This window comes from Abrus precatorius, unplaced genomic scaffold (assembly GCF_003935025.1).
Source record: "Abrus precatorius isolate BTA unplaced genomic scaffold, Abrus_2018 Scaffold7, whole genome shotgun sequence".
Taxonomy (NCBI): domain Eukaryota; kingdom Viridiplantae; phylum Streptophyta; class Magnoliopsida; order Fabales; family Fabaceae; genus Abrus; species Abrus precatorius.
This window is the reverse complement of record NW_020874417.1, coordinates 27,946,091-27,959,649: the sequence shown is the minus strand read 5'-3', so window position 1 is coordinate 27,959,649 and position 13,559 is coordinate 27,946,091. Positions and strand designations below refer to the sequence as shown.

The 13,559-nt window shown below is 32.1% G+C and overlaps 1 protein-coding gene across 1 annotated transcript; it reads left to right on the top strand.

Moving 5' to 3' along the window:
• The first annotated feature begins 8,813 nt into the window (after window positions 1-8,813).
• LOC113872754 (CASP-like protein 5B3) lies at window positions 8,814-12,216 on the top strand. Its single transcript, XM_027510554.1, has 3 exons — window positions 8,814-9,273; window positions 11,486-11,618; window positions 11,734-12,216. The coding sequence occupies exons 1-3, from the start codon at window positions 9,143-9,145 to the stop codon at window positions 11,926-11,928; spliced, it is 459 nt and encodes a 152-aa protein (XP_027366355.1). The 5' UTR covers window positions 8,814-9,142; the 3' UTR covers window positions 11,929-12,216.
• Window positions 12,217-13,559: the final 1,343 nt, after the last annotated feature.

Genomic DNA, 13,559 nt, shown 5'->3' with positions numbered 1-13,559 from the left:
AATTATGTAAAATCAATTCTATTTAAATTTATATTTGCAAAAGTTTAGTAAATTATTAATAAGAGTTGTATTGACAACTACTTAAATTTAGAGACCTCATGGAAAGTTTAGATGGTCTACAGCGTGATGCCAGAGAATTGTTTTAATATTATGTTTCATTTTATATTTAAAATTTGAATTTTTTTTTAATTATTCACCTACTATAATCTTATTCAAATAGATTAGATTATTATTGGAGGCAATTTTTTTTAAGTATTTAATACATTACGCTAAAACATTTGAGATGATTTATTATTTAAAATATTTATTATTAATTCTTATTTAAATACTATTTTTAGTAATTTAATTAATAAAAATTATCTTATATAGAATATTTTTAAAAAATCAATAAACTTATCTTCAAAATTTCCTAGAGTTGAACTTGTTTTTTTCCACCCTCATTAAAATTTCGTTGCACTTGTTTCATAAATCCCGAAGCAGTACCTCATAAACAGGTAAAATAATTTAAATATAGTAAAATATAAATAATATACAGAAAATATGATATTTTTGGTGAATTTACTTGAATATGGCGTTTCAAAAATCGCCATTGGTGAGATATTTCTAGAACTCAGACAATAACCTGCAACCTGGAGACCAATGACATAACTATGAGGTTGATGGACATTTGAAAATCGTCATTGACAATCTTTGACCCTTCCACTTGCAAATGCATGCAGGAATCTCTAAAAAATCGTCATTGGCAATGTTTGACCATAAAGCACCGTTCCCATGCGAAGCAGTCGTTGAACACTGCAATAAATCTCTGAAAAGCTTATGAAAAATCGTCATTGGCGATGTTTGACCCATCAAAAATCTATCACAATGCACTATTGCTTACCATGCTTGTCAGTCAAAGCAATTAAACGACTATAAATCCCACTTCGGTGCAGCAAGAGAAGACATGCATGAAGGAGTGAGGGAGAAAAAATGAAGGAAGAAGAAGGAGCATTCTGGGAGCTAGAATATAAAGGCGAGGGAGCAGTTATATTCCTTATCCAAGCGAAAAATAAGAAAGGAAGCTATCTCTACGCTGGAGCCTTACATAAACCTTTCTAATGGTGTTAAAATGGAGCGAACAGGAACTAAGGGAGGAATGTTATGACTACTGATATAAGAACGATACAAGCACAATAACTGGTAATAATATATTATTATATACCTTTACCCCAAAAGACGTTTGAAGATCTCGATTGTAAAGAGAGGACTACTCGATTCAATTTTCTCTTGGTGCCCATTTCACTTGTGATCATATCCCATGCTATTAGAAAAAAAGTTCTGACCCCACATCCTTCAAGCTAACTGCAAATACTCCTGACGTTTACCCCGCTATTCCACCACTTTATCTTGTCGCCCTTTCTAGCTTTCCAAAGAAAAAGGTATATACGGGCTTGCCTAAGGAGATTGTCCCTAACCCTTATGAGCATTTTGAAGGAGTGTTATAAATGAATGAAAGAATATTTGAGTGAAAAATACTTAAATTAAGAAAAATATATATATATTTGAAAGATGGTTAGAGATATTACATTTGATTCAAGTTAGTCATCCGTAATTTAAATATAAGTGTTTTAATTTTTATATTTTAATTAAAATTAAAATTTAATTACAAATTTATTATAAATATTTATGGTAATATAATAATTAGTGAGTAAGTAAAAATTAGGTTGCTAAATATACATTTATGGTATTATAATTAATTGTTATTATTGTATTTATGTTGATAAATAAATTTGGGGAAGAAAATAATGTTAAGTAATAATTAAAAATATTTAATATAAAAAATAGAAAAGTTTCAAAAAGGAAATTTTTTAAAATTAGAATAATAATTAAATTTGTATTAAATTAATTTATATTAAATTTTGTTATTTATTTTTTTGTCATTCATTAACATATTGTAATTCATATTAAAGTGTTATCAATTTTTTTCCATATAAATTTTAGAACATTTGAGATAATTATGTTAGTAAATATAATAAATTACAATATGTATTTTTAAAATTCTGTTATTTAATTTTATTAACATAATATTCTGTTTATAAGTTAGTAAATATCATAATTTATAATTTGTTTTATTGTTTGTTTATAAATTTCACCTAAATTATTTGTTATTTGTGTTAATTGATATTATTTTTTTATAATAGAAAATGAGACTATTACGATCTTGTTATTTATCCATAATGCCACGTAGAGAAGAAATAAATGAAATTTTATGTGATGCTGAGTTTCATTAGGTTTCTAAAATTTGTCATATGCAAATGAACGATCCTTTGATTAATGCACTTGTCGAACGATAAAGGCCTAAAATACACGTTTCATTTACTTTGCGGAAAATGCACAATTATATTAGAATATGTTGGTATGTTACTTGGACTACGGGTTGATGGTTTACCCAGTGATTGGGTCAACTAATTCATTTTCTACAGTGGTTCAAAACATGTGTGATGAGTTATTAGGCAGTTGATCGTCAATGAGTGATATTGAAGGATAAGAAATTAAATTAAAATGGCTTACACAATATCTTGGTTGGCTTCCTGTTAATTCTAACATTAGAAGAGCACAACATGCACGCAGATGTATACTTTGTTTGTTGGGCCATGTTCCAATGCCAAATAAAAGCAATTCCGTGGTACATACAAAATTCTTGCAGTTACTGACACATGTGAATGAAATTGGGAATTATAGTTAGGGTTCGACATGTCTTTCGTTTCTTTATAGAGGCTTAGGTTGTGGTTCATGACTTGATGCCAAAGAAATTTGTGGGTGTGTAATATTGTTGCAAGTATGGGCTTGACACCAATTACCATGGTTGGCATCAATTCCCGGTGAACTGATAGTATTTTCACTTGTTCTGAGATGGAGAAAAATGCGATATCCAGCAAACTTACCGTTTAAGAATGTTGGGAGTATTTGATTAGCACTGGATCAAATGAGTGTTAATGAGGTATATTCATATAACGTCGTTGTCATTATTAAGATATTTAATTTTTGTATTTGTCATATTATAACATTAATATTTGCTTATTTAATACAATTTTTATGGCAACCATATGAGGATGATGACATTGATGCCTTAATTCTAGATGATGTGAGAACAGAACGTTTTATGTGATCAACCATGAGCCCTTTGATTTGTTTTGAAGTTATATAGTGGCACGCAGCTGATCATGTCATGCGACAATTTGGATTTGCCCAACCTATTTCTCGACCAACTGAAAATTTGGAAGCGATTCATGACAAAGATTTATGAGGCATAAGAGAACCAAAAACTAGAGGATCATTTATGATGATTGGGTCATAATGTGCAAGCATCGGTATCAGCGTATCTTACAAGGATTGTCAGTTAATAACTATTATTCTTCTGATGAATATTGGACATGGTACACAATTTATGCAGCAAATTGGATATGGTTATGCCCATAGAGGGAGCAACCATCACCAGAATAGCAGCTATTCCCTGACGAGCCACTACTTTCCCATCTTGACGCCATTCCCATGGATACATCATAGATATATTAAGATATGCCACCATCTGCAATTCAACCAAATCAGAAATATTATTGGTCACCAGAAATGAACCAGTGACAGCCATTTTAATGGGATGAAGAACCCTTACCTCAACAAGAATGACGAATGTCTATAGATATAAGGAATAGTCGTGATGGATCAAGAAGTAGAGAATCTCAAGGTAGGAGGTTTGTTGATTGTAATAGTGCAACTGTGATATCTGATCAATTATGTGCACATATAACTTTGGGGTTGATAAAGGTCAAAGTTCTCAACGCAATCGTCCTTGTAACTTTGACTTAAATGAGATCGTAGTTGTAGGAGAAGCACCAGTACACGAGGAAGATATGTATCAACCGTAACTAATGACAGCAGAGTATGAGGTTGAATCTCAAGGAATATTCTCACTAGGTGATGAATGGTCCTTGCCACTAATGTCATGGCCAAACATCTGGTCATGAAGAGGAACAGAGGTAGGACCAAGAGCATGAGCAGGAGGAAGAGCAAGGTGTGGGTGATGATGTAGATACAGGAGGAAGATATAGGGAATTTTTTTCACGTCTACTATGTCTATTTGTTCAACCTCTTGATAGATATAGTCTGTTACTAATCAAGAAGAAAAAGGGCAAAGGAGGATAGTCATATTGTTATTGTTTGCTTACTTTATTATGTAATGTAAGAGTCATGTTGTTATTTGTTGTTTTATTTTGTTTGATTAGTTCACGTCGTTATGTAATAGGATTTTAATCAGTTATTTTAATTTGTTTGATTATGTTTATTATAATTGTTATTAATTTAAATTTTAATTAATCCATGAAATTAAAATATAACAAGAACAAAAAAATTACTAACTCAAACAACGATATTTATTATAATATCACAAGACATAACAAGACATAAGTAAATATTTTGAACAACTACAAACATTATGAAACTAAAAACAATTACATCAAAATAGATGGTTCAACATAGTATATTATCACAACTACACATCATGAACTTGGTCTTGGAGCATGAGGACATTGCCTTCGACTGTGGTTTTCTACTCGACAAAGACTACATTGTTTTGGTCTTCTCATTTCATGCATATCCATTTCATTAAGAAAGTGAGTTGATTTGAGACGACCTTTAACTGTGCGCTTTAAGCTGAGATTAGGACAGAGTTTTGGTCTTCTATAGTGACGCCATGTGCTTTCATTCCCAATTACTGTAAACTCCTTCTTATAAACCTTGCAAACTTCCTTAATTATATAGACATTATCAACATAACCATGCCAATCAATATTTTTACTACAACATGCAGCAATTACGTGATGACATAGATATCTATTAGTATGCATATCACCACACTCACAGTACCTTCATCTAAGATCAACTCTATATTATTGGCTGTTTGATAACTCCTAAACATGGAAACTCTCATATTGTCTATCAAATTGAGTTACACGCAAGTTTTTTGCACCTAACTCATTTGATTGTAATCGAGTTGTCACATATTCAGAGAAAATATGTCCAGCCTTTCTCCGTGCATATGCTTCACTCCTTTTACGAGCAAATAATTCAGCCAATTGGAAGTAAGTTGCTCTTAATAGTCCAGTGATTGAAAGATTCAACCAGATTTGTGGTCATGTGGCCCCACCTATGGCCTCTGTCAAATGCTAGAACCCACTTCTCTCGAGGAATTTCATCAACCCAGTTAGAGTAGAACTCCCCACGTTCCCGTAATCTATCATAATGAATATTGGATTCACGTTCAGTTCTTGAATAATCTGCAAAAATTGACACGATTCGTATTAGTTAATTTAATACATATATTAATTCATATAACATTTTTATTTAAAATACATCAACATCGTGATACATACCCATGTAGACGACAAGTTTATGCAACTATGGAGCCTTGAATCTTTGTAAAAAAATTGCTGCAATATGCCAAATATAATACATGTGAAAGGCTCTCGGTGGTTCTCACTCTCCATTGCTTCTTCTTATTGCTGCATTAATTGACTCGTATCGATCTGAAATTATACCAACGCTATCTTGTGTGACAACGTGTCTGCATAAATTATCAAGAAAAAAAAAAACTAGGCATTCGAAGTCTCTCCCTCAACAATAGCAAAAGTAATCAGTAAAATATTCTGATTACCATCTTGTGCAACAGCTACTATGAGAACTCTCTTGTATTTTCTATATAAATGTATTCCATTAACTTGCACAAGTGATTTGCAGTGTCCAAATGCTCCAATACAAGGACCAAAAGTCCAGAGCACTCGACGAAATATTTTAACATTGGGAATTAATTCATTCGCACGGTAGGCATCGACAGCATCCAACTAAACAACAGAACCTCAAACAATGTCACACATCGCTAAACACCATTATAGTTAGGCTTCAAATAAGGCTTCTCATTGTCTATAAACTTTTTTAATCGCCTTTTGTTTTCCCATCCATGTTTTCCGATATGTTGTTGTGTAGCCATATCGAGACTGAATTTCACTAATAACGAGTTTTATCTTAAAGGAAGGATCATACTCAACCATTGGCTTTATACATTCTGCAATTGTGTCTGAATCCAATTTAGTATGATCCTGAGAAATCCTTCCTCTTGTACATGTGTGCAGACCGTTGTACCTTCTGATCTCCCAAATAAACTCGTTCCTTCTAAAACTAGCACGAAGAAATCATCCACAATCTATTCCATACCTCACATTTACAATAAAATGTATTTGGTTCTGACTCAACCACTGTAGTCTACTCCGTTTGCTATACTATAACACTTAATTGTTCGTATATCAGTTTCTCTATCATTAAATTGCTTTCCAACATACAAGTCTCCATCTACATCAGAAAAACCTATGAAATGCAAACACAAATATAACAAATTAAAAAACTATAATTTAATTCATCAACAACATTTTTAAAAATAAGACATACCTAAATTTGCATGCTTTGAAAACTCAGTTGCGTGTATAGCATCAAGATTTAATGAAAGCATGAAAGATGGCTCCCCAAATGTATGTTGGCCAATCACTGTGTTTGACAAATGGATCTCATCATGACCATCGTCATCCATATCTTCATCTTCACTTAACTCATTGCTTCTATATTCCCCTTCAGAGTCAGAGTCAACACTTTCATTATTAGCATTTATCCATTCTATATCTCTGTTTGGTACACTGCTTACATATGTTTCATCAGCATCTTCTTCATCAATGTTAATTGCAATGTCTTTGAAAAAAAATATATAACTCAATGGCAGGAGTTGGCGGATGACACCGTTGATGTATTTGAAACATTTGTAGAACATCAGCATCATTCGTTATTGGAAGTGTCTGATATTGTATAAAACCTCCAAATATTGATATTGGACACCTATAAACAATACTTTTTACTGCCTTTGGAAACTCAAATACAATATTTTCAGTAAGCCAATGTTGCAATTCTCCAAATGATACATTCTCTCTCATATATACACATGTTGGGCTTTCATAACTGAATAATACACGTTCACAAGTATTTGTAATAATCTCACCATTAAAGTAAATCAATAAAAGTACACTCATTTTTTTTTCAATAAAAAACTCACTTTCTCTATCTACAATGTTTCCTCTCCGCTTACTCTCTATTTAAAATTTTACTCTTGCAACTTATAAAGAATGAAGAACTCGATATTTATAGGTAATTATTATAAAGTTGTCCTTAGCAATTTTCAATTTTTTTATTTAATACCATCTAAAAGTCGTCAATGGTGATTTTTTATATGCTTTTAATTTTTCAGACTCCTAAAAGTTGCCACTGACAATTTTATGTACTTTTTAAATATTCAAAACTCGCAAATGACAATTTTTATATATTTTTAAATTTTTTTAAATTTTAAATATCATCACTAGCAATCTTATAAATATATAATTTTTTTTTTAAAATATTACCATTGGCGAGTTTTGATATGATTTGATATTTTTGAATTAAAAAACACCATTGGCAAGATTTGATAAAATTCCATTTTTGTGTAATAAATAAAAAAAAACCCATATTATTGAATATAAATACCATATAAAAAAAACAGCCTCATAAACATTCATATATATTTTAATATTTTTATAATATATAAATTTTATAACAAATTTTTATTTAAAAAATTATTATAGTAAAATGTTTAAACTTTTTTTTGTTTATTATAAAAACATTTCTATATAATATATTCAACTTCATTTCTTTCTTTTTTATTTATGCAAATAAATAAAAAATATTTTTCTATTTTTTTATTCAAATAATACATTTTTATCCTATTTTTACAATTTTACCGTATTTTCGCTCTTTAATTTCTTTCCTCCATATTTTGTTAATCATCTAAACAAGTGTAAAGCGCTTCGGCCCATAGATTGAATCCAATATAGCTGGGATTATTTTAATTTAAAAATCTGTTTATGATAATATAATTCGATATTGAGCCCGTTTGCTTCTCTATTTTTTTTAGCTCAAAATTAATTTTATCCGCAAAATGAAAGATTAAGATGTTCTTTTTAACAAAACCCTAAGTCCATCCACAGGCAGCGATTCTTTTTAAATTCTAACAAAGTCGATTCTAATGCATACTCAAATGGACACATAAACTTGACTTCGACATAGTCACTCCTTGTCGCGTAACTTTTTAAAAAATAAAATTCTCATTAATAAATAATTCTGTTAAAAATAAAATAAAACATAAATAGTCAATCATACATTCATTTAAATAATATAAAAATACACTTTAAATTTTATTATATTTTAAAAAAAAATCTTTCAAGAACTCAACTTACTTCTTCCATTTCTATCTGAGGTTAGTTAAACCAAAAGTCAACCCGAGGTATCTACTAATACCTCAAAATTTTTAATTCCAGATATAAAAATGTTGATATTAATTTTTCAAGTTAATTTTAAATGATTAAAAATGATAATTTTATATTAAAAATATATTTTTCAAATGATATTTAAAAGAAAATCTATATATATATATATATATATATATATATTTGTATGCGCCTTGATACAAGGGATTGGAGTTGACAATACTTAATTTGTCCATGGACAATTTCTAAAAAAATGTATCAACCATGAAAGGGTGTAACGTGATATAGTATTGCCTTGTAGTGGGCCACATAACATTTATGGGACAACCTTCACGCTAATAGGGACGCGTGGGTGAACGTTCACTTTCATTGTGTCAGAAGAAAGAAGTTAAGGGCTAAGGAGCATGCAATTACAAGCAACCAAGGTTGTTCTGTTTGGTCACACTTTTGACTCTTGCTATTTGCCCACCTTAACGTAATGTCCTCATTTTCTCTTTTCCTTGTCTTGTATTACCCTTCACACTTTACCTTTGTGCTCACCCCAGATTCCAATTTCCCTTAGCACCTCCAATTTGTCATCTTTTCAATACTGTGTCTTCATCTATTGACCTTGTTTCCCTGTTTCTGTGGTGCCAATTGGATGTTAAAGTTAAAGGCCTTGCCTTTTGGTTCTTTGGTGATTCTTTTCTACTTCTTCGGGTCAAATCTGAAGATGGGTGTTCTTCTTTAGCCATCACGAATCTAAGCATTTCCTTGATTTGGAGAGTAAGATGAAGGATTTCCCCGGGACACCTGGTACTGTCCTTGGTTTGGCTCTTAGGATGTCACAGTTCATTTTTGCTGCTGGATCAATTGCTTCCATGGCTACCACTCCTAGTTTCTTTAATTTTACGGCTTTTTGGTAATTAAAGATTTTGCTTCTCTGAATCTCTTTTTCATGGGTTTATCTCTTTTGGTGTGATTTTGTTGCAGTAGCCTCATATTCCTGAAACACAGTAATAGGCACATGTTGTGCAACTGTTTGTTATTAACTAGCTTTTTGAAGCAAGTTTAGCACCCTGTCTGTTACAGTCGTGACTTGCATTTATGCTGGGGATTTACCATAGTTGTTGGGAATTGGGAACTCCGATACTTGTTTCTGGATACAAGAGATGCGAATAATAATTTATGCGCGACTGAATGGATCACTAACCAGTTGCTTTTCACTTTACCTTGATGACATAGGTCTACAAAAGAATAACTAGCGAATATCCTGTATATTGCACGGCTAATGTTAAAAAAACTATTTAAGGAAAAGATTTATTAAACTGGTAGAAGATTATTTTTTATAATGGAAATATAAAAATACACGCCTTTAGATTCCTTTACTAGTGATTTGGAGATATCCCATTATATTTAATATTGATTGAAGAAATTTAAGCATTGAAAGAAATTAAGGAAAGTGAAATCTCCTTGGATTGAATAACCAATGACGGGGAAACAAAATATTGTTTTGACGTGTCACAAAATGCGGAAGGCACATTGTTATGTAGACGGAGAATACAGATAGATGGATTATCCCACTCTCAAGAACGAGGATCAAATTTATTATATGGGGATGGATTAAGTAAGAAGTGTCTGATTTGTTGGATTAAATTTCTGAACCTGGATGTCTAATAGGAGGAAAGGAATCAAAGAATATTTAGAGTTGTGAGAGTGATGAGAATGGGAATAGCCATCTTCTTTGTGAGTTAGGTCCATCTACATTGTCATGAAACTTGCACGTAAAGTTCTTGCATTCTACCAAAACATTATTAACTGGGGTACATCTTCGTTCTTAACTAGTTGTAAATAAGAAGCGAAAGTTCTATGTTTATTCCTGCTTAATCTTTAGTTATATCTACAAAGCATTGACAATAAACTGCCATATTTACAATTTATTGGCGTACATGTTTATACAGAAAAGGAAAAAAAAAATTTCTTGATTGTTTGACTATTGGAGGGAAAGTCTTGGCATAATGGTGTGGTTGCTGAGTGGTTTTCAAATTGTGCGAGCAGTAGAACATGAACCTCAACCTACTAACATTCAATTTCAAACACATTTTCCTAGTTATTTTGACACAGAAGGTGTACTTGAAGATTTTGGCCTGCCTACTGTGGAAAACAATTTACAGTGAACAATTAAACGTGTTTGGCACCAAATTCAAAATTCACGAATTCTTTGCTCTTTTTAGCAACTATTCTTCATGATTTGACCCATTTTAACCAAGGTATGCTGTTACCCCTTCCTACAATAAAATCAAGAGAAACTTAGCTAGTTCAAGCAGTAAAATAACAATTATAGTGGAAAAATAGGTTAAAATCCTATAGATAAAGTGGCAAAATGATAGTGTATCACGTGCTTTTGGTACCCATTGAGCCAATGTAAATTGATTCCTAAGACAAGATCTAATTGGTCGAAATTATTTGATTGTATTTTCATTTTGACCAATGGAGTGAAAAACACTATACAAAGAGCCTAAGACTATGGGGGTGATTGTTTTCGTTTCACTAGATTACTTGTCAAATGTGATGTATCCTAGTTTAATCAGATTCATTAGTAGACATGTTCACATGATATTCCCTCTTAATCCTGCTCCTTAAAGCCTGTGAAAATTACTTTTAGATCATGACTACTACTTATAAAGTACAAATTCATCTTGTTGACATGAAATTTTAAGCTCTTTTTTTTATTCAGTGTACGCTTGGATGCTAAGAATTGAATAATTGAAACGGAAAATGGCTATATGAGCTTTGGTTTTCCATGCAATATTTGGTGACTGAACTAACAGTGGAATTCTGAATAAAATGAATCCAGCTCAGCTGAGTATAAAACTAGGCTTGGAGGTGAGATTGAGAGGGGAGTTGGTAAAAAAGGGATGCCTTCTGTAAAACCTCAGTGGAGTGTGATGTAACTGCAGACTATTTATTTTGTTCTGTTTCATGTATTTGCTTGTTTTCCCAATGAAAACATTAGTCATGAACTGTTTTACTATTGATATGGTGGTCTGAAAATGTGCTTGTGTTGTTCATTAATAGCTTGCTTGAATGTTGGATATGGAATAACTTGATATTGATCATTCCTTTTGTATCAGTTACTTGATAGCTTCAATGGGTTTACAAGTCATTTGGAGTTTTGTACTTGCTTTATTGGATGCATATGCCTTGGCGAGAAAGAAGGTCCTCCACAATGCTGTACTAGTTAGCCTCTTTGTAGTTGGAGATTGGGTTAGTTTCTGCCAAGACCTTTACTCTTACAACTTACTATTTGGTTTGTTACATACAGCAACAGCTCTAAAGTTATGATTTTCCCTTTACAAGTCTTCTTGATCACTGTCCTCAGGTAACAGCAACACTATCTCTAGCTGCAGCATCTTCCTCAGCAGGCATCACGGTTTTGTACTTTAATGATTTGGGACACTGCCATTTTGGAGATGAATGCCAAAAGTACCAGATTTCGGTTGCACTAGCCTTCTTGAGCTGGTTACCAATTTCAATCTCATCCCTAATTATGCTCTGGCTATTAGCTGCAGGGTAGCGAACTCTATATTATGCCAGCATTGTCTCATCCAACAGATGTTCATCTCACTGAAAAATTTATTTGAAAGTGTCAATAGGAAAGGAAATAGAGTAGAGGTTTACACTCGTTTAGATTGATTCCTTCAGTTCAATCAGAAATGGGATAGCACCAGTTTGTAAAGAGAGAGAAAAATTGTATATGTGATTTTGCCTTGCAAAGAAATTAGGCTTCCAATATTGTTATGCTGAGTTCCTGATACTGTGACTGGAAGGTCAATACTATTATGTTTACAGGAAATTGGGGTGTTAATACATGTTTTAGCTAGATTGTTTTCTCTTATCTCATCTCACCTCATCTCACTTGTATCTATTTGATAGATACTTGAAAAGGGCTTTTGTTTTTCTCTTAGATCTCTTCTGTTCATACATCATTTTCTTACAGGCTATGACTGGATTACCTTTATTATGCCGAATCCTGGATTATTATGTCCCTGATGACTAAAATAAGCATTGAGAAGAAACCGTGTAAGAGATATATCAGAATTTTAAGCGTGGTACGATCTAAGATTGGGAGATTAATTGAACTTAAGTCTAAGTAATTTATTTGTTTAAACTAGAATATTTAAACAATTTAGACTCAATTCTCTTGCTTATATGTCTTGCTGACCAACGTGAGACTTTAACAAGATAGACAGTGGTGGTGTCATTGCGAGAATCTGATATTGTTTAAGAACAGACGATTTGGGAGGTGTAAATCACTAGCCAAAAGTTGTTACATTAGAGAAGAATCAGAAGATACAAAACAACTAACCAAAAAAGTTGAAACATTTTGTTAGATTTAGAACACTGACGGAACGTTGACATCATGGTAAATTTCAGAAAAGCAAATCAGTGTTTGGTTTGCCATTGGAATCTACCCACCTCACAAAAGAATTTGTCAGTAATTCGATGGGAGTCATATCAAGAATCGTATAAGTGCGAAGGATTTGCCTTAAAGAATGTAATATGTAGCTGATTTTAGGCGCCGCGAATCTTTTATTTTTCATTCCCTCTTAAATTGTGTTATATTAAAGTAACAGTATAGTCCAAATACATTGTTTATTTCTCTCTTTCTTTCTTAGTCCACAAGAAACTTCGTTTGGAATGAAAACCATGTTCCCCATTATCATTTTACACCGACAGTTATTTTCCACTATTGAATTAATTTTATTTCCTTTTTCTAATTAATATAATTATTCCATTAGAATATTTAAATTTTCAAAATTAAAATGAGGGGAAAACATAATCAAATAAATGAAAAGTTTTGATACCACGTACGACGGTTGAAGCATAGAATCATCCAAGTCAAGTGTTACTACAAAATAGTGTTCGGATTCCTCATAAGCGTCTACAGTAGAAGGCATATAGAATGGAACATTTTTGGTTCCTCACAGATCAGCGACATCCTGAAGTAACTGATTTTGATTTGAAAGCACGTACTTTAGCATTTTGCCCCTTAATTTATTTACGTGAACTTGTGGCTCTGAAAACACGAGGCACTTGTTAGTGCCGTCTTCATGTTCAAGTTTGCTTAATAAAGGAATACCACTAAATCAATATTATATTATTTTAAGCAGAAACAACGATCCACTATGGTGTTAGTGGAACTCA